This window comes from Diadema antillarum, unplaced genomic scaffold, assembly GCF_040938485.1.
Source record: "Diadema antillarum isolate AM-2024a unplaced genomic scaffold, OU_Dant_1.0 seq00000819_RagTag, whole genome shotgun sequence".
Classification (NCBI taxonomy): Eukaryota; Metazoa; Echinodermata; class Echinoidea; order Diadematoida; family Diadematidae; genus Diadema; species Diadema antillarum.
In genome coordinates, this window is record NW_027271696.1 from 1659690 (window position 1) to 1685726 (window position 26037).

General features: G+C 39.2%; 1 protein-coding gene across 1 annotated transcript; it reads right to left on the bottom strand.

Moving 5' to 3' along the window:
- Positions 1-6676: 6676 nt before the first annotated feature.
- Positions 6677-24640, bottom strand: LOC139739806 (uncharacterized). The gene is made up of 14 exons (XM_071650399.1): positions 24504-24640; positions 21599-21668; positions 20697-20834; positions 19942-20090; positions 19195-19327; positions 18159-18336; positions 16948-17045; positions 14555-14636; positions 13849-14013; positions 13079-13187; positions 11671-11808; positions 10852-10930; positions 8850-8966; positions 6677-6880 (listed from the first exon to the last, which is right to left on the bottom strand). The coding sequence occupies exons 1-14, from the start codon at positions 24638-24640 to the stop codon at positions 6677-6679; spliced, it is 1797 nt and encodes a 598-aa protein (XP_071506500.1).
- Between the last annotated feature and the right edge of the window lie 1397 nt (positions 24641-26037).

Sequence of the window (26037 nt, forward strand, 5' to 3'; positions counted from 1 at the left end):
TGCAGCAAATTATATGCCAGAACTAGGATTGTTGGATGATAATCCTGTCGTGGTCAACCATTTTAGGAATTGTGCAAATACTTTGTGATATGACATAACTTGTGTGTTTATTTTGCAGCAGGAACTGCTACTACCAAATCAGTAAACTTTCATTGTAAATGACGCCTGCAACTGTGGATGTAAGTGGCTTCTGCAACATTCCAATATACTATATAATGGAAAGAATGCAGCATAATACCAGTATCATGCCCGTGTGTAGTGTCATCGTACAAGATTCCGGGTTGCACATGAAGCATTCCGAGACCTTGATTTTCCTGAGGTTGCTGCTAGCCGTCACCTTGGTGAGATCCAGGACTTATGGCAATATGGCACCTTGAGGCTTTGCAGTTCGTAACAACACACTGCATAGGACTCAGCAGAGATGCTATGCAAATCCAGAGCAAAATGCACCCAAAAGTGGTCACTATTTTGAAGACGTGGGGCACTGCAGTATTTTTGCGGGGTCCATAGAATTCACAAAGAAAAATATCAATGAAGAGTAGCTTCTCACCAAGTGTCAGGCGACACCAAAGTGAATGACATTGGATGTAAACAGTGTGGTGTTATAAGCTTGATGAACCAATTCTATTACGATTGTTCCCAAAGTATTTGATACTGTGACCAAATAAAAATAATCTTCCATATCACATCTTGTTTTTAAGTTTTCTGATGGCAGATGTTTGACAAATTATTACTTTGTAAGCCCTGAAGACTGTTCTCCCAGCCTTCACAATTTAACAGTTATAGCCATTAAGCAATCACTGTTACCACAGGTTTATGGCTTGAAACATTACTCCATGCTGATAACTTTGAACGCGGTCTTTTAGCGCCAATCAGTTCTTCTGATATGCAATGAGTCATTCATAGTTATTTGGCCACATCATATTTAAGAAACAGTCCTGTTGGTAGATTCCTGTTGGTACACTCCACAATTTGGAGTCTGTCAAAGTTAGCCATAGATACTTCGTGTGTATGAATCAAAATTTGTCTAATCTGTGAAGACTGATTTGCCACTGGGTATACAAATGGTACATAGCACTGTGAGATGCCTTTCCTACTCGGAAGGAAGATTCATACATAGCCTTATAGGAATTGTTTCACTTTCATGTGTATGCAACAGACTTCCAACGCACACAAATCCGTCCAACTGTCTGCCCTGAGGTATCATACTGCAGGGAACTTCGCATTCAAAGTATTATCTGCTCCAAGAAATTCATTTTTGTGAAAGTCATGATTTTAGTGTCAGGTTGTTAGCATGTGTGAAAGTGCTTCTCAGTGCCAGAAGGTAGTATGTAGTTTCAGCAGCATGCTATACAGTAGAATGAACAGAGTATTAGGCAGAGGAAAAGGCCGCATTTGGCAGGCTTTTGTTTGTTGCTGTTTTGTGCCTATAAAGCAGAGCCCATTCATTTTTATTAGAACTTGAGACTGTCTGTCTCTAGCAAATTAGAGAAGAAGATTATTGCTGATCAACCTCTATATGGTGCATGTTTCCAATTTTTTCTTTTGGACAAATTTTTCATTGATGAACCATTACACTTGTCTGCTATGCAGTGTGTCGCAAAAATCAGATAGAAGTGGTTAAAGTGATCAGTTCAAAGGTGGACTGTAGGCCTCTGATTGGTCAAATTGGGAGGCTTACATCTTTTATTGTTGTTGTTTAATGGGCAAAGTTTTCATTATTATGTACCACCAAAAAATCCTCACAAGGTGAATGTTGAGGGCAGGGAGTATCCATCTGTTAATAGGTAGAATGTGGAAGAGAGCACTGGGTTGGGTGTTAATGTGTGGTGATCACATATTCACAGAACATTTTGGATTCTTCATGGCTTTGACATTTTGACTTTGGTGCCTTTTAGTCATTGATTCCAGGAATGAGTTCTCAAAAAATAAGGCTAACTTATTAAATGACATGATAATGTGGCTTCCGACCCCCATGGTGACAGCCATCACCCAACAACTTTCTCATGAGGGGAGATTTTTATTGACTGTGAAGTGCTATCATGGCTAGCATAGCGCTGTTGTATTTTTTTTAATATCACAATGACCCGCTATTTTGCAGGTCTGTAGGATAGCTGATTGCACTAGGAAGCATTATGCCATGTCCAGTTCTTTAGATTGATTTGAGATTTTTTGGCCTTCCACTAACTGACAAGCATCAGTACTTTAGACTACATCAATATGGTGACAAAGCTTGTTGTGTAGTGTATTCCACTTCAGTATTGTAACCTGTCGGGAGTAATTTGGTTGTGAAATGGGCATTGTTGCTAGTACTCTCGATGTGATGCAATTTTGCTGTCCCATTTGTGTAAAACTGAGGCATCCTCTTGTAATTCTCTGTACCTGATATGGACAAAGAGTGTATATGTTCAGGATTTGTCAAATGCAGAGGAGTGATTTGCATTCATTTGACAATTTTGGTAGTTTATACAACTTCTCGCTCCTCCATGACTGAATGTTAATTAGGCTAATGTAGTACTGTATTCACGTCTCCTGTGGGAAGTTATAGGTATTTAGCAAAATATGGAAGGCGTTTCTTTTTCGGAGGGGGTCTGTCCTTGCCAAAGCCACAGTCACGCCAGAAAGGACTGTCCGTGACGTGTAGGGACTACTAAAGCCCGCCACACACTACACGACTCATGACTATACGACCTTAGGACCATAAGACCCAGTCGTACGACCTGCCAATGCACACTATACGATCAGACCTTACGAGTAGCCTTACGACTGTTCTGTCTTCAGCACATTTTACCAATGAGTATTAAAGCGCACACAGTGCGCGCTGCGTGCTCTTGCATTTTACTGTATCTTGATTGGCTGAAAGCCCACGACCGGTCGTAGAAATTCAACATGTCAAATCTCTACGACTGGCGCTAAGACCCAGTCGTACGACTGGAAACTGGCAAGACTGTGACGTCACACTTCCAGTCTTAATGTCGTACGACCGGTCAGATCGTATAGTGTGCAGCGGGCTTTACTCGTGATGTAGCACAGGAGTTATGTGTGTTTGGTTTTGCTTGTCTGTGTGAACATTGTGTATTCTCCCTTTGTTTTCAAGGTGCTACCAATCTCCTCACCTTGCTTGGTTGGGGGTGGGGTGGGGGAGGGAACAACCCAACTCTGCTATCAAGACAAGTGAAATGCATGGTTACCTATTGCCTGGCATTGTTCAATTAATACTACATTGTGCTCACTGGCAAAAAGAGGAGATGCCTGCTATATATAAAACATAGAAGACTTGCACATTCATCAATTGCATCAATTATACAGTCAGGCTTTCTCAGTAAAAATGCTCCATTTTTGTATGGTGATTATTATAGCATACAATATAATGGTGATACAACCACTAGGTACTATACAGAAATAGTAATAGTGACAGCGATGATGATAATTATTATAGTAATAATATATATTTTTTTAAATTATAATTTTCATCATTATCACTTTTGAAATGGCAATTACATGTATTCTCTTTTTAAAAGACCTTTCTAACTCTGTGAATTCTATTTATCAACCCATTTACCAAATTATGGCAACATGGGACAATGATTAGTGCAGCAACCTGCTCTTATGTGGAGGGAGTTCAAATGATTTCCTATTTACAGTTCCCCACAACTGACTAGTATTCTGATACCCAAAGAAAGTTTTACTATTATATATATATGTATATGAATAAAGAAAAAAGTTTATTGAGTCATGATATTCTAGTACACCTTCTATTGTGTAAACACCTTGAAAATGTCAAGTTTCTATCATTTCTATGCAGAAATAATCTCTCTGTGAAAGTATTCTTGGCTTTATTTATTCTTTTAGTGGTAATTGTTTCTACAGAGAAATGTAATCTACCTATGAATGTAAACACTAAATGTTCCGTCACAGCTGTGCTTTTTTTAAAACTCTACCTGTTCGTAATGTTTATTGCAAATCTATACAAATGAAATACAATAGATTATACATGAAAAAAAAAAAACCTGTGTTCAGCGCTATATGTATTTCAAAATTATGGAGGATATAGGAGGTAAATCAAAGTAGAGAGAGAGAGAGAGAGAGAGAAAGGGGAAGAGAAAGGTAAACTATAATCACAGAGTCTGTTGTGAGCCGGCAAAGGAGGAGGACGTCTACAGAATAGATGTATACTGTAAAAGTGGAAATATTTGCGGTGTTGAAATTTTCGTGCATTTCATGCAACCAGAAACTAGAGCAAAAATAAAAGCAGGCAAATATTCTTGCTTGCCGTATATTCCAATAGTTGATGTCTTGATTCCATAGAATTAAAAACACGCGAAACTCTTCCTTGGGCGAAAAACTAGTCGTGCAAAAATATCCTCTTTTACAGTATATGGTAACGGTTGAGCCTTGTTATAATGAGGTCAGATATAGCAAGATAACTAACATAACAGGGCAATTTTGCAGGCCCCATTCCTTTCACATTCTTTTATATTTTTATCCCTGATTATAACATTTTACATGTCACCGGTTCAAAGCAGCTCTATATTATGAGATTCCCTTGTACAAATGGTGCATATACTGTAATATGCCGTATATTTAGTGAGTCTAATTTTTCATGAATCGGGACTTCCCGACAATTTCGCGAGTGGTTAGATTTGCGATTGTGGAATCCAGTACTGAATGGAGAAATGTATGGGAGAAATGTGCATGTCACTTTTAATGTTGGGATGAGAGCTAATATTTCTGTGTTTTAAAATTCGTGAAGAGCACCCGACTTGTGAAATTCGCGAAAATAAAAACCTCGCCAAATATCCTGCGTATACAGCATACACAGGGGATCAGCTGAGACCATCTATACATACCCGAGAGAGATCTATGTCTATGTCAGAAAAAAAGGAACCAGTGGGACTTGAACCTGTCATCTACTGCTTTCCGTTATGTTAGGTTTCTTGCTATATTTTGCTATTACATAGACAGCTTTGTATTACACACACACACACACACACACACACACACACACACACACAGGCTTATTGGAACATAATATGTATTCATGTACATTACAAAGCCACCATTCATCTCTTTGAATCATACAATGCACGACACCAAGACAAGGCAAATGTTATACTACCCTCTACTGTTAGCATCAGGTGTTTAATTCTTTACAGCTTTGTATCATGTATTTAACCCTTCATGGATATACATTTTGACATAATTAAGTAATACATTGCAGGGAAACCGAAGATCAAAGTTTCCGCCAACTTTTTCAGACAAATTATGCACACATTTGCATTTCACGCATCCATTCCCTACATTGGGTGGGCAGTTATCTTAGATCAATCCACTAGTTGACCTGAAGCTTGGCCAACCTGTATGAATGAATGTGTCCAATATAATTCCAGCTATAGAAATACTAAATCAAAGGAACACAGGGAAAAATGTTCTATGAATGCAAGTTTGTTGGAAAATTCAACAAATTTTGAATCACGGTGCAAATGATTGATCTCTAGAGATATTCCTGGATTGCTAAAAATGAGAAATGCTGCATCAATCACAGAACAGACGTATAAATACAGATGTTCAGTGCATACAGGCCTGTTAATCTATATGTTTTAAAACATCATTTTGTTTAGTACCACAAATAGTTTTGCTAGGAAAAGACAGCAAGGGGCATGCCAACAGCCACATGTTATCAAAACTGCATTTTATACACCAGTTTCTCATCTCGGGGGAATCTTGGAATGGAAGGAATCTCAGTTGGTGTAGATCTGTTTTTTAGTCTCTTGAACAACAAGCCTTTACACCTTTGGTGGTGGGGGGGGGGGCATGATTGAAGTGGACTTCATGTTTCATGTTTACATTTGACTTTGTTTGATAAACACAGAAATATCAAACAGTCAATATTCATTGTTTCATTACCACCTGACACAAAAATAAAATAACACATTGACATAAAACAGCCAAAATGGTCACAGTTGGATTTCTGGTGTGCCGGTCATAAGTCCTCTCATTTTTTTTTTTTTCTTCACAAAATCAAGAGGAATAAATCACAGCCTTCCCATCAAGGTTAAGACCTGGTAGCATTGGGAAGGAAGGGTAACCCACTTAAACTGATCTTCATTCGCTACCCACTGGGATACATTTGAAAACCAAGACTAGCACAGGTCTGCTAGAATAGAATTACTCATCATATCCATTAAAGCGTACGCTCAGCATGTAACATTCGACTCTACTCGAGATTCTTCAGCTGTGTGTGGACTGGCAGAGAGATTAGTGATGAAGCTGTACACAATTTGTTGCGGGATTCCTCGAAGATAACCCCAAGTCGGACCAGCCTTCCCATTGTATGGTATCCTTCACGCTGACTGGTCTTCAAAAGCTTGACTTGCCTAATATCTTTAACCCGTTGAGGACGAGTCCAAAGTATACTCAGACAAGTGTCTATGGGAAATGCGTGTTGTAGCAAAATCAGCCCATCCTCAACGGGTTAATGAAAAAAGCCCTCTGGAGAATTTTGAAAAGATCATCACCTCATCCCCAAGTAGTATACATTCATGTTCTGAGAGTGAGTCTGAACATAGAGTGGATATGTCCCTTTAACATGGGAGCCTTTCCAAGTTGACAGGAGACCAAGGTATAAAGGATAATGGAGTCCCTCTTGCAGCTCTGATAGAGAGGCGTGTTTGTCTCAGGGTGTGAAGGTGAGATTCATAGGGGTCACCCGACCGAGCACATCCCCCGCTCCGCCCCCGGTCCGACTGATCTGCTGCTGCCCCTGCGTGATGGACCCCCCGTCTGCCTCCACGGTGGAGCGGGCGGAGGCTTGAGGGGTTTCCCCGGCCGGCCTCCGGCTGGAAATCTCTCGTAGGATGGCCTTGCCTTCCTCCCTCGTCTGGCGAAGGTATAAATGGGAGAGAAAGATGAGATCACATAAAAAAGAATCACACACAGCCATGGTTAGTCTGCTTCCGTCACAGAAATGACCACAGAACATTACCAAACATTAAATGGTGTTACATATAACAAGCAAAAATATTTGCATGCTTTAATTTTCACGCTAGTTTCTGGTCAGGTGGATAGTATGAAAATTTCTACACTGCAAAAATGTCCACGTTTACAGTATTCTATGAGAGAATGAGACATAATTTCCAAATATTCAAATAACATATCGTCCCTGGGGTGAAAATACCTTTTATCTCAAATATCATGAATTTTCAACAGAGAGAGAGAAAAAAAAAATTATTTTGCAAAACAATATCACAATGTTGACATCAAATAATGTAGAAACATTGTTTTGGATTACAACAATCATTGCAATGTTTTAAATTTCAAATCAGTAGTTTTAGATATTTAGAATTGAGTCAGGAGGTTTGTGAATATATGTATGCCAAGTGAGATATGGGGACCTCTGAATTCAGGGACTGTATGACATAACAATCTTGAGAGCTCTACATCAGTGCAATCCTGAGTGAAGAGCAATTATGCCAAACTGATACATACACAACTATGTTTGACAAATGAAGAATTTTATCGCAAAATGAGCTAACTCCATTCTTGTTAAGTTTAAATATTTGTTATTAAAGCCGCTAAAAAACAAAGAAAATAATAGAAAATACAGGATATTTTTAATCATAACTTCTAGAATATTCCTTGTTATATCACAAGTGAGGAATTACTGGAAAGGTTTAAATTTGCTCTATCTGATGATGGACTTACTTTGAAATGTTTAAAAATGGCACTTAGCTCATTTTGCAACAAAACTCTTCAAATAAGAAAGCAGACGATCATAAGGTCCATGCATTTGTCAAAACCTGTCATGTGACCAGTCTTCTCTTCATCCATTACACAGGGCTCCACATTAGCGGTTACCTGGTTGCCGAGGACCACTACGAGTTGGTGTCAGGCCATCAAATTTATCTTTTGGTGGCCCGATTAGGCAATTAAGATTCAAAATGGAATGTTACTTTTGCTTTTATTTTGGGCCACAAAAATTTCAGATTTAGAAATTTTAGTGGCCTGAACGGGCCCCAAGACAAAAAATTTAGTGTCAAATCCTGCATTACACATACCACAAGATTCTTAATTTGCACTACAGCATGGAACAATTTGGATCTAACATTCTCATGTTAGGACTGCTCATATCTGGTGGCCCAAGGCCACTAATAATTGGTGTCAGGCCACCAAATATATCTTTTGGTGGCCCGATCAGGCAACTAAGATTAAAAATGCAGTTACTTTTGCTTTTATTTTGGGCCACTAAAATGTCAGATTCAAAGATTTTAGTGACCTGACCGGGCCACAAGATAAAAAAAAATTAGTGTCGAGTTCTGCATTACACATACCACAAGATTCTTCATTTACATTACAACATGGAACAATTTGCATCTAACATTCTCGTATTAGGACTGCTCATATCTGGACAGGGCCCTGTTTCATAAAGCTGTTTGTAAAGTTACGCATAACTTTACGACTGACTGGAATATGAAGTGCCAAGATGTGTGCTCATTTTTTTTTTCATTTCATTTTAACAAAGTACGACTGTATGTCAATATTTCATCTACATGTACATTGGGGCAAAAAATACACTTTCAACTTAAAACAAGTGTTAACATGCAAGAATAATCATTTATCATCTGCAAATTTCAACTTTAGCTTTTGAAATTAACAATCATTAGGAAACCCATTTGGCTCCCCATATTTGTCGTTTGTAAAGTCATGCATAACTTTACGAACAGCTTTATGAAACAGGGCCAAGATCTGTTCAGATTGGGGCCATTTGCCTTCATGGAGAACTGTTTACTTCCACAAACTACAGCTGCAAAGGAGAAGGCTTTCTTTGACGGACACGAGCAGACACTGACCTCGCTATGGTCGCAGCATTTGTGTGCGTAGTTTGTGGCTTCATCGAAGTTGTTCTGCTTGAGATGGTAGCGGGCGAGGTACCGGTAGGCCTGACACTGTTCGTCCGTGTCCGCAGTCTGGTGGGAACGAAAAGAAGACACCGCATGAACTTTTTACTATACAGCACAGTAGTTGGATAATGGCCATGAAACTCTCATGTTTTTCAGAAAACAAGCAAAGTACTGCATCAATCTTCCATGGTCGACAGGACTTTATTCTATGGCTTCCCTGACGTTCAAGAAACAAAACAAAAAAAAAAGAAAATGCCTTGCGGAATCTGCGGTAGGCAAAAACCATTTATCACGTCTTTTGTGGAGTTGCCTTTCTCTGAAATACAGCAGTGCCACTTATTGGTTGTCATAGTAGTGTCTGACATGTAGGAAGACTCATTGCAAAGTGAGAGGAAAAATGCCTGAAATAAGGAACACATGTACAGGTTATTCACTACCGGCATCAAATTCATGCCATCAAATGCTGGAATTCTCCAGTGTGTGATTTTTGCATGCATTTCCCAAATCATCCTACCAAGTAAAAAAAAAAAATGGGTTTTTTGTCTCTTTCTCTACATGATGCATTCTTCCATTGGTTGTATCTTTCATCCTGCATAACTTGTCCTTTTAATCAAGCCCAGTGCTGAAAAAATAAGCATTTAGTGTTTGCCATATCTCTCTTTGCCCTTGTTTTTCTCATGCTTTTTAGTCATCATAAACATTTCAAGGACTGCAGCTAGAAATGTTGATGGAAGGATACAAATAAACAGTTTCAAGGGTATATGAAGATCTATCTCTTTTGACTTCCTAGGAAGAAAAAAAATGCACACATACAAGACAAAAACATGGGGATGAAAGGAGAGCAACGTGAGTGAGATTAGATTAGAATAACATTAAACAGACATTGTTATCTTTGTCAATATAGAAATGCATATTTTCCTTCATGTTTCAGACTTGAATACTGAAATTCTAATCAGTGACTTTATGTTGGCTTTCTGTGAGGTGGATTAAAACCTAAAGTTCAAGGTAGTCATGGCAACTGTCATTCATATCACAGACACATCACACATGAAAAGAATGGTTTTGGGGTTGTTGTTTTTTGGCAATTCCAAGCAACTGGAAAATGAGCCTGAAAATTAAGCACATGAATCACATCGACATAGGCTGTCCTTTTACTGACAGCCCAAATGATAGTTTGCCATGGAAAATAACATCAAATGCATATATGTAGTATTGGCAGTGCACAGCCTCCACGAACTGAAATTCTGCTGGAGAGTAAAATGCTCTTATCACAATGCAACTTGTCTTCTTGGAGGTGTCATATGTGAGAATATCTTACAGCGCAATCCTTAAAGGGACGCAGTCCTCACGAAATAAAAAAAAATATGTTGTTGTTGGTACCTCCAATGAACTACTTTCATCAAAAACAAACTTTCAAATCACCAAATAAGCTCGTACATTTCGGTTAAAAAAGTGTGACTCTGCAAATGAGCAAGTCTTGGCGGAGAGTCATACGTCATCGATGCACAACTCTTTCCAGCGGTGTTCTGCTCGTCATCCCTAGTTATTTATAAATACATGTTTACTATTTATTTTTATATTAATTGTATGTATAAATAAGCTTGAAATATTTTGTTTGAAATAATAAAACCACATATTGTCACATTTTATGAAAAAATCAGATGTGATCATTTTGAACACTTAAATTGGTTTTCTGAGGCACGGCTGTCAACTTGAGAGTAGGGCATCAATGACGTTGCACCTTTTGGCAGGCTCTTACACGATCGCTTGCAGGAATTATTTTTTTAAAATCGCGTACGGAGACAATTTTTGATGTCCACGCGTATAAATTGGTGAAAGGTTATATTTTTTACTCTTCTTAATTATCAGTACAGTGAAAATCTCAGGACTGCTTCCCTTTAAGAGAATAAAATCACATGCTACACACAAGTGAAGAAAGACAGATACTAACCCCGACACTCTCCATTTCTTCCACATACTTGGAGTAGAACGAGGCAGCCTTCTCCTCTTCGTTGAATTTCTCATGCAACCTGAAAAGAACACGAGAAGACAATCTTGCCGTTCACATCGTCTTTCAAACCGCAAACACCAAAGAAACTACATGTATGTGCTTCCAGTATCACAACTCAAAAGACTTTGCCCATGAAAGTCTCATAGTGCTAAGCATTGTTGTCTCTAATGCATCCATCATTGCTCGGGACAACTCAAGACTTGTCAGTAACAACATATGCTTCACTACTGCTGATGATCCAAACATACTACATACAGCCGTCAAAAAAAGGCACCCATACCATCGAAGGTTGATCTTTATTTAAGAGAGTGTAACATTAATATCATCTATTATGTCAATGGTCAGAAAAGCACTGAACATTCCTCAAATAATTTGTAACACTGCATTATAACACACTGAAATGGATTACATACATAACCAATCAATCTTGCACAAGCTGAGTGACAAGTCTAACTCAAGTATGCAGTGAACATACCTGGAATCATTTGCAACACTGCTAAACACATTGCCATGAATGACAAGAGCAACCAATAAATCTTTCACAAGCTGGGTGAGCAGCCAAACTGTCATATGGGAGAGGAAGCTTTACCACAGTCTTGACTGCACCTGAATAAAATGCTTGACATAGACTGTTTACGTGTGCCAAATATTGTATTTCACAAGGCCTCTTTTCTCTTGCTCATTTTTGGTGGACTTGAGGCAGGGCTCAGCAGTAAAACGATAAAGAGCTACATGGTGGTGTAATCCCTGTGGCCTCACCTGGCTAGCTTCATCACCGCCATCCCTTCAATGTCCCCCACAGAGTAGGCCCTCCAATAGCACTTCTTGGCCTCGGCGATCTTGTCCAGACGTTCATAGCTCTCTCCCAGGGCCAGGAGCATCCTGGAATCATTGGGTCTGCAATGTGGGGGGGGGGGGGGGGGGGGGGGAGGGAGGGGGTGGAAGAGTTTCCAAGAGCGGTTAAAGCCAAATCATGGTTCTCATCAGTAGGGCTCAAAATTCATCTTCCATCATTTAAAATTTGCTTGTGCAGCCAAACCTGTCTATAGCAGCCACCCTAGGGAGACGAAAAAAGTGGTCATCACAGACGGGTGGTTGCTATAGACAGGTTCTTTAACATACTTTTTCTCTTGGAGGGAGTTGTTTTTAGAGGCCGTATACAGCAGGTGGCGGCTATAGACAGGTGGTCTTGCACTAAGACAGATTTAACTGTAATACATTAAAAGGGTCTAAAATGAAACTTGCCAGGCTGATGCAATTTATCAGGATAATGAGTTGTTTTGGAGTATTTTCAGATCAAAAGTATGCATACAAATTATATTCTTGAAGCACCCTCCCCATACAGTAGTGGGTAGGTAGAACATAACCACGATTGGGTATGCTCTCAGTAATACTTTCGGCGAACCTTTTGGGTTAATATTTCGCATTTTCATTGTTACCCAACTGAAATCATGTTATTATATAGCTTTATTTCACACATTTTTTATGCATATGTGTACATTTTTGAGCAAAAATCGACAGTTCTGCATGCATATGAGAACTGTGGTTTCACTTTAATACCTAGACCTTGTATGAATTGACTGTTGCATTGAGCACTTGTATCACTCCCATGTGTGGTCTACTGATTACATAGATCGTCACGTGACTTTAATGCCACATTTTCTCTTCCAGTAAACTGTTTGTTCTTCCCAGTACCTGCGCCTTTCCTTTTCCTTTCCTTGCTATCGCCTCCATTCTCTTTTGCATCTCATTCTGCCTTTCCAAGCCAAATTCTCCTGCCATCTTCTCTCCTCTATCTTCCTCTACCCCTTCTTTATGCCTTTCAACAATTTGTTACCAATCGAGCCACTGTATTCCACTTGTCAAGCAGCCAATACTGAAACTTGAAGATGACAAAATGTATGTTTGCAAACTAATTTCTTATTTTCTTTGCTTTAGTTGTGAGGGATAACTACCAAGGTAATGGAGAAACAAGTAGGAACACCCTGGAAATTAATGAGAATCATTAACTTAAATGCTACAACCACATAAATCATAAACCTCATAAATCCTCCTCCTTCCTCCCCCCACCCCCATTCAGCCTATTGGAGCTCTACTTTGACTGGGAGAGCTGGCCATTCCAAGTCACACAATGAACTCGAGTCGTTAAAAAAAAATCCTTTGTCACCTGAGCTGTTGAGCTTGCCGATAGTAATACAGACAGTAGAAAGGCATGCGCAGGATCTCGTAAGTCTGGCCGAGTCCGTACCATGCTCTGAAGTCGTTCTTGTTGACCTCTGACACAGACAAACAAAGATACGGAGAGATATTCTAATGATTCTGATTCTTAGAAGTTCATTGCTCTCAAATATAAATGACCATCTCTTCAAGTAGAAACTACTTTGTTTTTTTCCATGTAAGAGACCACTATGAGTCTGTCATCAAATCCTTGAACAATACAAGCAAATTTGGTGTCATATGCTTTATATGAATAACTACGACATGGTACACTTTGTTTCGATGACAACTGAATGAGCTACACAAAATGTCATCTAAAATACATAAATGAGATAAAGGCTTTGATTTGACTGGAACAGAATCGAGGTCACTGAAATATATTTCATCATCGTATATGTCATGTCACCAACACACAGGCATCAGCATGGGCTACTCTGTGATGTAACTATCAGTAATGGTTTTCTTTAAAATAACAATGTAAATAACGCATCCATATACATCTTGTCCAGTCACCTGGTTTCATAGAACCAATTTCTCCTCTGAAAATTTGCTTAAGATGGTCAAAATAACTTGTAACTATAAGTCTGTTCATCCACTTTGTGCATGAGCTACAGGTAATTACAAACTAACTTATTTAACAAACTGTGGCTTTACAATATATTTGGATGTCATTGTATATGAGCTCTCTGCATTATTTCTAACAAAATTCTTTTGTCTCACCGATGGCCTGTCGGTAAGCCTCTATGGCTGCCGGTGTGTTCTTCATCTCCATGTACTCCAAACCCATGAGGGTCCAGGCAGACAGGTAGTGGGGGTTCAGCTTCAGGGCTCGCTGGAAGTACAGCACGGCCTTCTCATGCTGGGCTCGCAGTGAATAGTAATTCCCTGTTTGATAGGACATTTAGGCTCAGTTAACTCTTTGTCTGCCACGGCATAAGCCCCCTGTGTGCCACATTTTTTTGAGACTGCGACATTTGAACACTGTTGAAAAATACTCTGCTTTTGATAATTACCACATCAAGTATTCCATGGATTAAAGAATCCCATTTTCTTTGCTCACTTTTCCACTAATTAAAACTTGACGAAATTCAATTTTTCTGTGATAAAAGTGTAAAACATAAAGTTAGTCTTTGCTGACTAACTCCAAAATAATGATGAATCAGATATATCAAGATTTGAGACTGGGACACGATTAGATTTCAATAAAAAAATGGGGATTTCAAGACTTTGTGAACAAATGAGTGAGCACCAGCTCCCTCATTTGCATATTAATACTGAACTGTTTTCGTAATTTCATAACTTGCCTAATTTTTATTTGATTTTAATGAAACATTCATTGTTGTGCATGTTACATTTTACTCTTCATTTTTCAGACAACTTTTAACTGGTCTGGAATTGGCCTTTAAGACCACACAAGGCCCTTTACCTATCACACAGCATGTCTCCACTCTGTACTTATCCACTTCACAGACATGGTGTGCCAAGTGGCTCAATTCTGCCTTCATCTCCTGTTGACAGAAATAAAAAAAAAATATAAGAGTTTTTCTGATAATTTCCAGATATATGCTTGCCATCGACAACCCCTTCACTTGAAAAAATGCTGCTGGTGTAGAAACTTCGGTCGGTACAAGAAAGTCAGTAGAAAGTTTGCGGATTTTGGAGGGTTACTTGAGCACACAGCCACCCTTCCATTGTGTAAAAGACTTCTTGATGAAACAAATAACAGAAACACCGACTCTGCATTACAGTGGAACTTAAACATAACAAGGTTGGATATATCAAGAGACCAGATAAAATACGGTAATTCTGTAAGCCCCATTCTTTTTACTTTCTTATTTTTATGCCTGACACAACGATGAAATTTCAGTGGTACCAAGCAGCTTATAATAACATGGTTTCCCTGTGTATAATAAGACTGATTAAAAAACAACAACTTATTTTTCCTTGGAATTCAAACAAACAGGAAACAACCATCTTCTTCTGTCAAAGTTTCATACATGCAAAAAATGTCTGGTTTGTCGGCAGAAAAATCATAGTACAGTAGAGCACTGTGTGACATGTGTAGAGGACTTCTGAAAAAAAAAAAGAGACTTCGTTTCCTGCACATGGCTTCACAAGCATGCACTACTGATTCAAATATAGGATTTAAAATGTCATGGTTGTAAACGTAACATCAACTGCACTACAGATGTAATTTCTGTCCATCTTAAAGAGAGCGACAAATCATCAGAAGAGGTGATTTAGTGAGTCACTCTCACTGGAAGTTAAAATTACTTCTCTTTTCCTAAAATGATATTCGTGAACTCAGAACTTTCATTACACCCCCACAGTCTGACGATGGATCTCATATATAAACATATATCTACACACAGGTATTTTTTTTTTCTTTGCATGACATGCCAAAAAAAGAATGTAGATGGAATGAAACCAACTGTGTTAGAAGAGGTTTCTGGTGATGAGTAACTTTTTCATAAGAAAGTTTCCCCTTATTACTGAGCCATCATTGATTTAAATGTATCTCATTCCAGAAATGGTTGCAAGCATACCAGCGTCTCAACAAGTTTGTTGGTGATGGCGAAACTGAAACAAAGTTTTGCGATGGGAGGTGACGTCAAAGCACCACAAGTACATTGTACCCAAGTGGGGAAGTGCATAAGGGCCTTTTATGTCAAACCATACTGCGTCAAGAGTCATCTATCACTGATCACATTATTCTTCCAACTCTCAAGCTGAACAGACAAACAACCAAAAACAAAACAAAAAACAAAACAAAACAAAAATAAAACAAAAACAGTTAGCCAAAATGTCTGATCTTCCGGCATGAGTAAACTGAGAGCACACTTTATACTTGTGACTCTGCATAACAAAACCACCAAAAAGTTGCCAGACAGTGATTTTAAGGTAAAGGCAGATTCTGGAAGAGCAGACTCTAAGCTTTAAAATGATGTATAACTCAATACAAATGGACTTTTCCAACCTATCTAAAGTACACACTCTGGAAAAGTGTTTACTGAGAAAAGAGGCTTTGAAGTGTAGGGTATAAGGAAGGAATTATCAGATTGAGCTGAAATTTTGCACAGTCCCTTGGCACTTTCTATTCTTGACTAATACTAACTTTCAAAGCATGGGCATCATTCTTTCAATAGTTATGAATTGGAAGTGAAGAGTGTGTTAAGGGTTTTTTAAAAATGAAAAGGGACCTTTAAGACATACATATTCCACTATTCTACAAAAAAAAAAGAATGTTCCAAAAAACCTGCAAACATACAGTTTCCCATTCATTTTATGATCCCAAGCTTTGCAAATATGTAGAAGAAGAACTGCTCTTTCAGAAATTATGAAAAACTAGAAATGTCGCTAAGGCTACTGGTATGCCTCCGCCATAATGCATGATTCTCCTAATAGGTCTATAGTACATGTGGACAATGTGTGATTACATTTGCATTGCATAGATATGGTGGAAATAGTGAAATTTTACATATTTGACCTTAACCTTTTGACCTTTGACCTTGAGCATGTGCACCAAAAAGTTGATAGGCACAACTTCACCCCCTAATACACATACATGCCAAGTTTCATTAGGATACCTCAAAAGGTTTTTTAGTTACGCTGTCCACAAAATTCATTACGGACGGAAGGACGGACGGACGGACAACCCGAAAACATAATGCCTCCGGCACCACTTCGTGGCGGAGGCATAAAAAAAAAAAAAATCAAAGATTGACTAGGTTGATCCATTTCACCTTGAGTTGTCACGTAAAATCACTGCATGCGACTTATCGTTGGCTTTGTGATGCATGGTCACATCTCATCTCTCACCTTGACATAGAGCAGATTAGAGTAGATGTCCATGTTCTCCAGCCGAAAGGGGTCTGCCTTCTGAAGCTGCTTGAACAGCTCCACAGCCGAGTCCAGTGCTGCAAAGGAGGGCCCCAAAAAATATGTACAGCCAGCACATTAATATTCTATGCACAGAGGAAAACCATCTCAAAACTAGGGTGAGGCTACATGAAAACTTGATAAGTCCTTTAAAGTCATGTACAGATACATCATAAGTAAGTTCTACCATACATGCATAATGTAGTGATATTTTTGAAATGACAAGGTGTTTACTGGCAATGCAGCAGCAACAACAAAATGTGTGGAGTGTATATGTGAGGGAGTATTGGAAGCACTGGTACTTCCTCAATAATAAGTACAGCATTTGTAATGTGCCTTCGATCTAGTAGCCTATTCTGAGGCGCAGAGGGACGTAATTATAAAAAGAATAACATACATCGTAGTCATCGTAGGGTTGAAAAAGAAGAAAGAGATAGATAGAGATATACACCCAATGAGCAATTCGTTGAAAATTCAATCAAAACAAAATGCGAACATATGTGATTTCAGAAGCTTTTTAAATGTTTCAATGGTCTCTGCTGATCGGATCCTCAGTGGAAGAGCGTTCCAGAGAGATGGGGCTGCAGCAACAAAGGCTTTTTCTCTGAGAGTCGAGATTGTTCTTTTAACTGTTAATTGTTTATTATTACTTCCTTGGAACATATACCCCATGTATGTATGTATGTATGTATGTATGTATGTACCGTATTCACCGGCGATAAGCCACATCATTTTTTATGAAAATATAGCAGTAAAGCTGGGGTGAGGCCTATACGCCAGCACAAGCAAATTACTGTATTGTCTTTCAAACTCAGAGAATCACCTGCCTAACCGACACACATAATTATGTATGGGACTATGCAATGTGCCGTTTGTTATTATCGTTCAAGGAAATGTGTGGAAACACGTAGAAATAACAAAGTTTCTTATAAAAAAATAATGTAGAAAAATAATGAAGTTTTGATCAGAACAGAATCCCTCTGACTTTTTTTTTTCCTGTTTTGCATCACCAAAGTCGGGATGTGGCTTATCCGGCGTTGCGGCCTTATCGCCGGCGAGTACGGTATGTACGTATTTACGTATATGTGTGTATATATGTAAGTAAGCACAGCCATATGTATGTACACAACTATAGTTAAGCTGTGGCTTACCTCTAAGGTTGTGGTAGATGTTGGCGATCTGTGAGATAATGTACGTGCTCTTCTGGAAGCCAGCATCACTGAGGGCAGTATATCTCTTCAGGGCCTCCTCGTTGAGTTGGAGCTCCACACTGGTGTGTGCCAAGAAGAACTCCTTCATCCAGTGGTTAGGCAGATTCAGGCCTGCTAGCTATATTAAAGCCAGGAGCGATATATCACATGACCGTACTAGCGAGGTGTCTTTAATCCTTTTTCTTCTCCACTGACATTAGTTATCCTCTGCTTGCTCATTCACGTAATTCAGGAAATATCTACAGTCTTGTGCCATACTCCATTAGGCTGAAGACCGAATGAAATATGGCACCAGACCGTAGACATTTCCTACATTTCATAAGAACACGCACGGGAGAAGCAATTTAATCTTTTACCTGTAATCTCATTGGCAAAGTTTTAATGGAGACATAGACCCTTAGTTGATATTTCAGAAACTTTGGTCTACCCACCACTTGTGCTTTTTTGTCTTTCTTTCATATACTTCGTAAAGTAGCTGCTGCAGTGCTGCTAGCTGGCTAGTACTTTAACAGTTCAAGTGTGCACAGCTCTGATGCACAACTGTGATGTGCACCAATGAACAACATGATCAACACAAAATGAGATGAAATGAAAAAGAATGGATGGATAGAGTGAAATCACTTCTTTTATGTTTCCTTTGTTGTGTGTTTTAAAGCGCCATGTCAAGACATGGAACCTCAGTGTATCCAGTCAGATTGCATATTGTTTTTTCTTATCATGATGCACCAAAGAATTACCGAGCAATTCCGCCATAGGTTTACACACAAAGGAAAATGGGACCTACACAATCACCTCATCAAAAACAGTTCCTCATTTTAAACAAGGTCAATATAATGGAGTTTCACTGTAATTTATTGATATGTAGCATTCTGCAAGATGACTCTGAAGTTGTCAGGGAATCTGCCATGTTTCAAATTGGTTTCCCCGGTAACCATGCCGTTTTTGACACTACAAGAAAGCTGCAGTACACCTGTACCTTATCCCAGTCAGAGACAAGGGTTGCCAGCTCCAGCCAAGCTGCCCAGAACAAGGGCACCTTATGAAGGGCTTCCACAAGAACCTTCTCTGCCTCCTTGAGTAACTCCAGCTTCTTTAGAATCACACCATATCTGATTGAAACAGGAAGAAGAACACAAGATTGATTGTTTTGAATTGACACACACTCTCTTACTCAGTAATTACTTGCTAAATTGCTACAGCTGCAAAAAGCCCTTTTTTTTTTCTAATGATATGAGGTGCAAAACAGTTTATATATGAGTGGAAGTTAATGCAGGAAATGTAAGAACCAATTTCATTGAACATTGGTAAAATGATTTGATCTAAACCTGAATGTGACAAGAAATGACCAAAAACACATTTCAGATTGATTTCCTTCTCACATAATCCTAATAACAGTCAAAAGATGTCACTGTAAAATTCTACCAATATATAAAAATTGCTAGACAACTGTAAAAACCATGTGAGTAACCATGGCTGGTATAACAGTTGAAATTTGAAGTGAACAAACTCTCTCCAAAACTGTAACTACACCAACATTTTATACATGTACCTTTTTTTTATCTACATTTTTATTGTAACAGGAAATACCCTGAAGAGGCACCTGAGGAAGTTTTTGATTGGATAGCTGGTATGGGCTTTAACACAAATTTTAATCTGGAGTATTAAAACACTCCGCAGAGGAAAGTGGACAATTCATTTCTTATGCAATTATCAAAAAACTCACAGGTAGAGTGTAAAGCCGTCACAGCCGCCTTCATTGTACTTCTTCTCAAGCTCAACGCGCAGACTCTTCAAAGATTCATTCTTGATGCTCTTAAACTGGATGGGTCCAATCAGGTCTGTGAGGTCATCGTACTTCTTCTTCTCCCCAGCCTGGTTGGGAGTAAATGTATTGGGAGCAATCAGGCAAGCAATCAGGTGAACAAAAGTAACTGTAAACACACTCACACAGCAGCATTATTATGCTTTTGCCATTCAACATCATTACTGATGTTCTTAAAGAATACCAGCACCACTGATCTCGCTCTTTCAAAATACAGCTAAACACATGTCAGCTAGTGACTTTGTGAGGTTGGAGTAAACAGCAAAATAAATTTGCATACTGTCTCTGTTGTGACAAGCTCTGGTAATGTAGTAAGAATTTTGCAGCATTTTCTTTCTTTTTTGTTTTCTTTGCATTAGTTATAACATTATAGTCAGCTGAGTAACTGACAATGCACCAGAGATGTGTGTTTAAATCTACTCATCTTCTCTGAGAGTCCTACCATGTACTTTGTCACACATACACATATACACACAGACACATACAGACAGACACACACACACACACACACACACACACACACACACACACACACACACACATTAACTCCTTGGCACCCCTACAAACAAGAGAAGTTATTCAAATGGAAATTGTGCACTTAGAAAAGCAAAATCAAACACATTGTACATTTTACTTTGACAATGACTGCCACATACCAAATAGTTGGCATACATGTGCAAGAAGAAGGCCTTGTTGCTCTGACAGTCCTCAACAAAGAAAGCTGCCCGCTCATATTCCCTCAGATCAAAGAACGTCTTGGCCAGAGTGTACTTGTCAAACTCTTCCAAAAAGTCCTGCGAAAAAAAAAGAAAAGAAAAATGTGAATTTACATAATTTACACAATTGCATATGAAAATACATGTGTGGGAAGGGCAAAGAGAATTGTGACATTCATGACATGGAACACAGATACTGAGCGGGATGCAACCAAGCAACGTACACACAATCAATGTATAAGTTATTTGTGATGCCGCCTTTTTTTAGAGCACAGTGTAATTAGGTTCTTCTACACAGTAACTCAAATTTAAACTCAAATTCCTAATGATGACATAAAACAAAATATACCCCCTAAAAAATATAAGCTTTCCATAATCATATATGATAGATTTGAAAGATGCGTCTATCCTGTTATAAGACACTTGAAGAATGATGACCTCTAAGTACAATAACTATTGACCATTTATGCATTTTCTAAATGATCCATATAATCTATAAGTTTGTGATGAACAGCAATTTGTTTTTTTTTTTTAAGGGAAACCCAGCCACGCCCCGCTTGCATTCTTTATGCAAATATGGGCCAAATTTATCATCATCAATATCACTTTTCCTCTTTCCTCTCTATCATCCCTTTTGTCCTTCTCCATCCACAGAAATGTTCTTCCTTCTCACACTTCATGTCCTCCTCTGACTTCAACTCCATTTTCTCTCCCTTCTCCCTCTCCTTCTTTATAATCTATTATCTCACTCCGAGTCACTACACTCTGACACAATCCACCAATCAATTTCACACACTCTATGATTCATGCTCTACCGGACAAGTGGTAGACTGCCTTCTTACCTGTGTGTCTGGTTCAGCGGTGACAGTTGCAGGTTTCACATTCTGCAGTGAGTATGATAACTCAGCACACCTGTACATACAACGATGAATGAGGTCACAAAAACTCTTCCTGCTGGCAAATGACTCATATCACAAGATCAAAGACTTGAATGAACATAAACTGCTGCACTGCATTACAAAATGACACGGATCATCATCCCTTGGTGGTCCATTATGATTGGTCAATGCTGACTAGAAATTGACTCCTTCAGATTTGCTGTTGCTCAACATAGCCATTGTTAATGTTAGTCAATATGTGCAACAATGCATAATTTTGATAACAATGATGATATTTCATATCATAAAGTGCATAAAACATTCACTTACAAGTTGTATCAGTAATTCTCTGCATGCGTGACACAAAATATGCAAATCATTCATGCTTTAATATGTAATTTAGTTTTTCAGCTCAGAGCCTCCTTGAAAGTTGAAAGAATCAAGGAAGACAGACTCCTAATTGTGAAGGGGTAGCTAGCAAATTCCAGAGTGTGAAAGCTGAATTCTCATAAAGTGACAAATTCTGCAGAGTTCCATACCTGCAGTTACACTTTTACAGATTGTATCATTATAATGTGTGAATACAAGTCAGAATGAATGATAAGCTCCCTAGCAAAAACAAAAACCACTAAAAAAGTACTTGAGAGAGCACAACCCTTCACCAAGCAGCTCATTTCCACCCATACGCACATGTTGAGTCGCTAAATTTCCTAACAAAGAGGCATTTCATTTTACGTCGCACAGCTCCCTGCATGCTGCGCAGTGCACTGAGCAGAGAACACGCTTTACTGTTCACGAGCAAACCTCAAATATGCGCAGCTTAACCTCCCAAGTTCATTGACCCCATCTGCCAAAAGATTAAAAATCTTTCACAAATCCTTTAAGATTCTGGATCACTACCAAAATTGAAGAATCTGTACCTTGTGTCAATATCAGCTTTTCCTGCAAGTTTCATTCAAATCCACTCACAAATTTTTCATTTTGCAAGCAGACAAACGAACAAACCCATGCTGATAAAACATAACCTCCTTCCTTGGCGAAGGTAATAAAGTTTATGCATGACATAGCATGATTCCACGAAGATAGACGCCCACCCGGCTTGGGTTAAACTTCTTTAATGACAATGACAATCATACCAAACATAGGCCATAGCTAGTATAGATCTTCTAGTACAAGTGTAGCAGTAGGTCCTATTTCTATTCATTTCATACATACATTCGATAAAGTCTCCCATCGACATCTCATGGAGAAGGTCCAGCACTGTGGAATCTGTGGTAAAACAGCAGATTGGATATCTGATTTCCTCCACTCACGCACACAATCTGTTCTTGTTGATGGCCAGGAGAGCAGGGAATCCCCTGTTACATCGGGAGTCCCACAAGGAAGTGTCTTGGGCCCCCTGCTCTTCCTCATCTTCATCAACGACCTGCCGGACTGCATCTCAAGTTCATCTGTCAGACTATACGCTGATGATAGTGTGGTTTACAGGAACATTTCTTCACCTGCTGACTCAACCCGCTTGCAGAGGGACTTAGATGCAGTTCAAGAATGGGAAGCGAAATGGCTGATGCGATTTAATGCTACCAAGTGTCAGGTCTTGCAGGTCACCAACAAGAGGAATCCCGTTCCTGCCTCCTACACCATTCATGACCATGTACTACAAGTTGTCCGCTCAACCAAATACCTGGGTGTCCATATCGATTCAAGATTGAATTTCAACAATCATGTGGATACCGTCACCAAGAAAGCCAATGGTACTCGAGCCTTCTTCTCACGCAACCTACGTCATAGCAGCCAAAAAGTCAAAGAAGCTGTCTACACAACATTCATCCGACCAACTGTCAAATACGCAGCGACTTCATGGGATCCGCACACACAACGGAACATACACAAGCTTGAGCAGGTTCAGAGAAGTGCAGCTCGATTTGTCACGGGCGACTTCGAAAGATCTAGCAGCGTCACAGCCATGCTGGATCATCTCATGTGGCCTCCACCGCAGGAACGTCGCTCCCAAAATCGTCTGCTGATGATGTATAAGATCAGACATCACTTGGTTGACATCCATTGGCAGACTTACCTGACCCAGCTCTCAACATCTATCAGAGGACACTGTTCCCGATTCACTATCCCCCACACCAGTACTACAGCGTATGCCAACTCATTCTTCCCACGCACCATCCGGGACTGGAACAGCCTGCCTGTTGATCCTGCCACATACCCATCCCTCATCGCCTTCAAAACTGCGCTGAGGGAACTCTGTAGGATGTAACTCTTCATCCAGAGATTTTTACTCGCACCTGTAAATATTTTTCACCTGATTTCAAATTTCTGTTGCCCCGGTGCGGCGTATGCGCATGTTCTCGCAGTGCGTTCATCCTCGACCATTTGAGGGCAGCACTTTATCGGAAGAAGAAGAAGAAGATAAGGGCTTCTAGCCCGACCAGACGCAGTGCAGCTCAGCAGTGCGAAGCGACACTCATGTTCAGCGACAAGGCTGTGCTGTGTAAACTTTAAATATTGGTTATTATTGCAGTATAGCAACGATACTGCAATAGTAAATTTAATTCATTTTGGAAAACATATTTCATCACCACATGCAATTACATTGGAGGACATTTGTTGTTAGTACTATCTACAAAAACACACCTAGCCCTAGGCCTACTGCAAAATTACTGGCAATCCTCGCTTGGCCTTCCCTTGTTGGGTCTATCATCATGTGCATGTGCACCCATTCATTATTTATTGTACGTTTAACATGTATGACTAAAGTACAGTCCCACTCGTTGATCTACGTGATGGTGTGCACTGTCTTGCACAATTGTCTGGCTAAGACTCAAGAGAATTTGAACAAATATTGAAAGCGTTTTACCATTTTGCACTCTGAAGAAGGCCCCTCTCTTGACACTGCTTTGTAGCTATCAGGAGGTCGCGTTTTACTTCAGGCAAGTTAAACTCTTTTCTACAAGTTGTTTCATTTAGCTCGGACTCGGTTGAAATCGCCGCCATGGTTGCCGATTTGCGTTTACGTGATTCGCGCAATCGCATGTCCAGTAAAAAGTGATCACGATCACTGTATTATGTGTTACTGATCTCTATGGAACACACAGCTCAATGGACAGTGTCATACACAACGACAGTCGTGGTTCCTCGAAGTCGACCCCACCCCTACACCCTCCCCCCCCCCCCCCCCACACACACAATGAAAATGAAGGAATAAAGACATTTGATAAGGGACAATAATTGAGGAGCAAAGAATTTAAGACAGCATGGTTGTATATAGAATTAGCTGCCGTTCCTCAAAATGAACACAGCAACAATCAAAAATTCACAATCATCGCGATTACCGTCTGTTTTTTTTTCCTTTTCTATCATATCTTTCTCATTTTTCTTTCTTTTTTCTTTCTACATCAATCGATTTACTTCCTCCTTCCTTTCTTTCTTCCCTTCCTTCTATCATCATTTCATCTCTTGCTCTTTTCTTCGCTTCCTTATCTTCCCTCTATTCATTCCATTATCATTTCTCTCCTCTATCTGTTCTTCTCTTTTCTATACCTGCCTAATTGTGCGTCATTTTTCTTGATGGTCGTGTTCTTTTCTTTGCACACGAGCCGTAATTTCGTGAGTTACAGAAAGTAGGCCCTACTTTGCATTTGAAAGAACCAAGGTGACTTGTTAATTGTGAAACAGGGTCACAACTTTTGAAACAATCGAGATACAGATTAAGTTATAAAACCTATAGGCCTACTTCGCATGCAACGTCATCCCATGATTTATGATGTCAATAAAACCAAAGCCAAAATATAATGATCAATGTGGCTTGAGTGAAAAGAGCAATGCTAGTAAAACACATCAGTGAAAGTTTTAGGAAAATAGGAAAATTGATTCAAAAAGTTATTTGGTGACGTCATTGCTGGATAAGAAGATTCCTACAGTTCATGACATCATTTTGGACAACAATTATAAAGAAAATATAAGCAGAGTTCCACAAAAACTTTTTTTTTTCACGAAAAGAACAACTTCCACTGACTTGTTTATACTGAAATATGTTAAGGGAATATATCTTTGAAGGGGGTAAGGCAAGCGCTCTTTCATTCTGATAGAAAAGTGAAAATGAATAAAAATTTTGAAATTCTTTATATTTTCTTTATATTGTTGCCCATAAATATAAAGAAAATAATATCAAAGTCTCTTTATCCAGCGATGCCGGCACCGAAGCTTTGAAAAATCATAATTTTTTTTATCAATTGCCCAACTCTCCTCAAATTTTCACTTATCACGGTGTTCTACTAATAATTTTGCTTTCACTCAATCCATATTTGGGCTTCAGTTTACGTTAACATTTCGATCAGCTGTTTTATTTTGAAGGGCTAGATAAGGTCTTGATGATACACTCTATACCAGTG

Excerpts from the sequence above, each read along its gene's own strand:
- LOC139739806 (XM_071650399.1), bottom strand. The coding sequence starts at position 24,640 with ATGGCGGCGATTTCAACCGAGTCCGAGCTAAATGAAACAACTTGTAGA. Across the intron at positions 21,669-24,503 it reads CTTCTTCAGAGTGCAAAATG|GTGTGCTGAGTTATCATACT; the intron begins GTAAAACGCTTT and ends TTGTATGTACAG. Across the intron at positions 14,014-14,554 it reads GGAGACATGCTGTGTGATAG|GGAATTACTATTCACTGCGA; the intron begins GTAAAGGGCCTT and ends CCTATCAAACAG.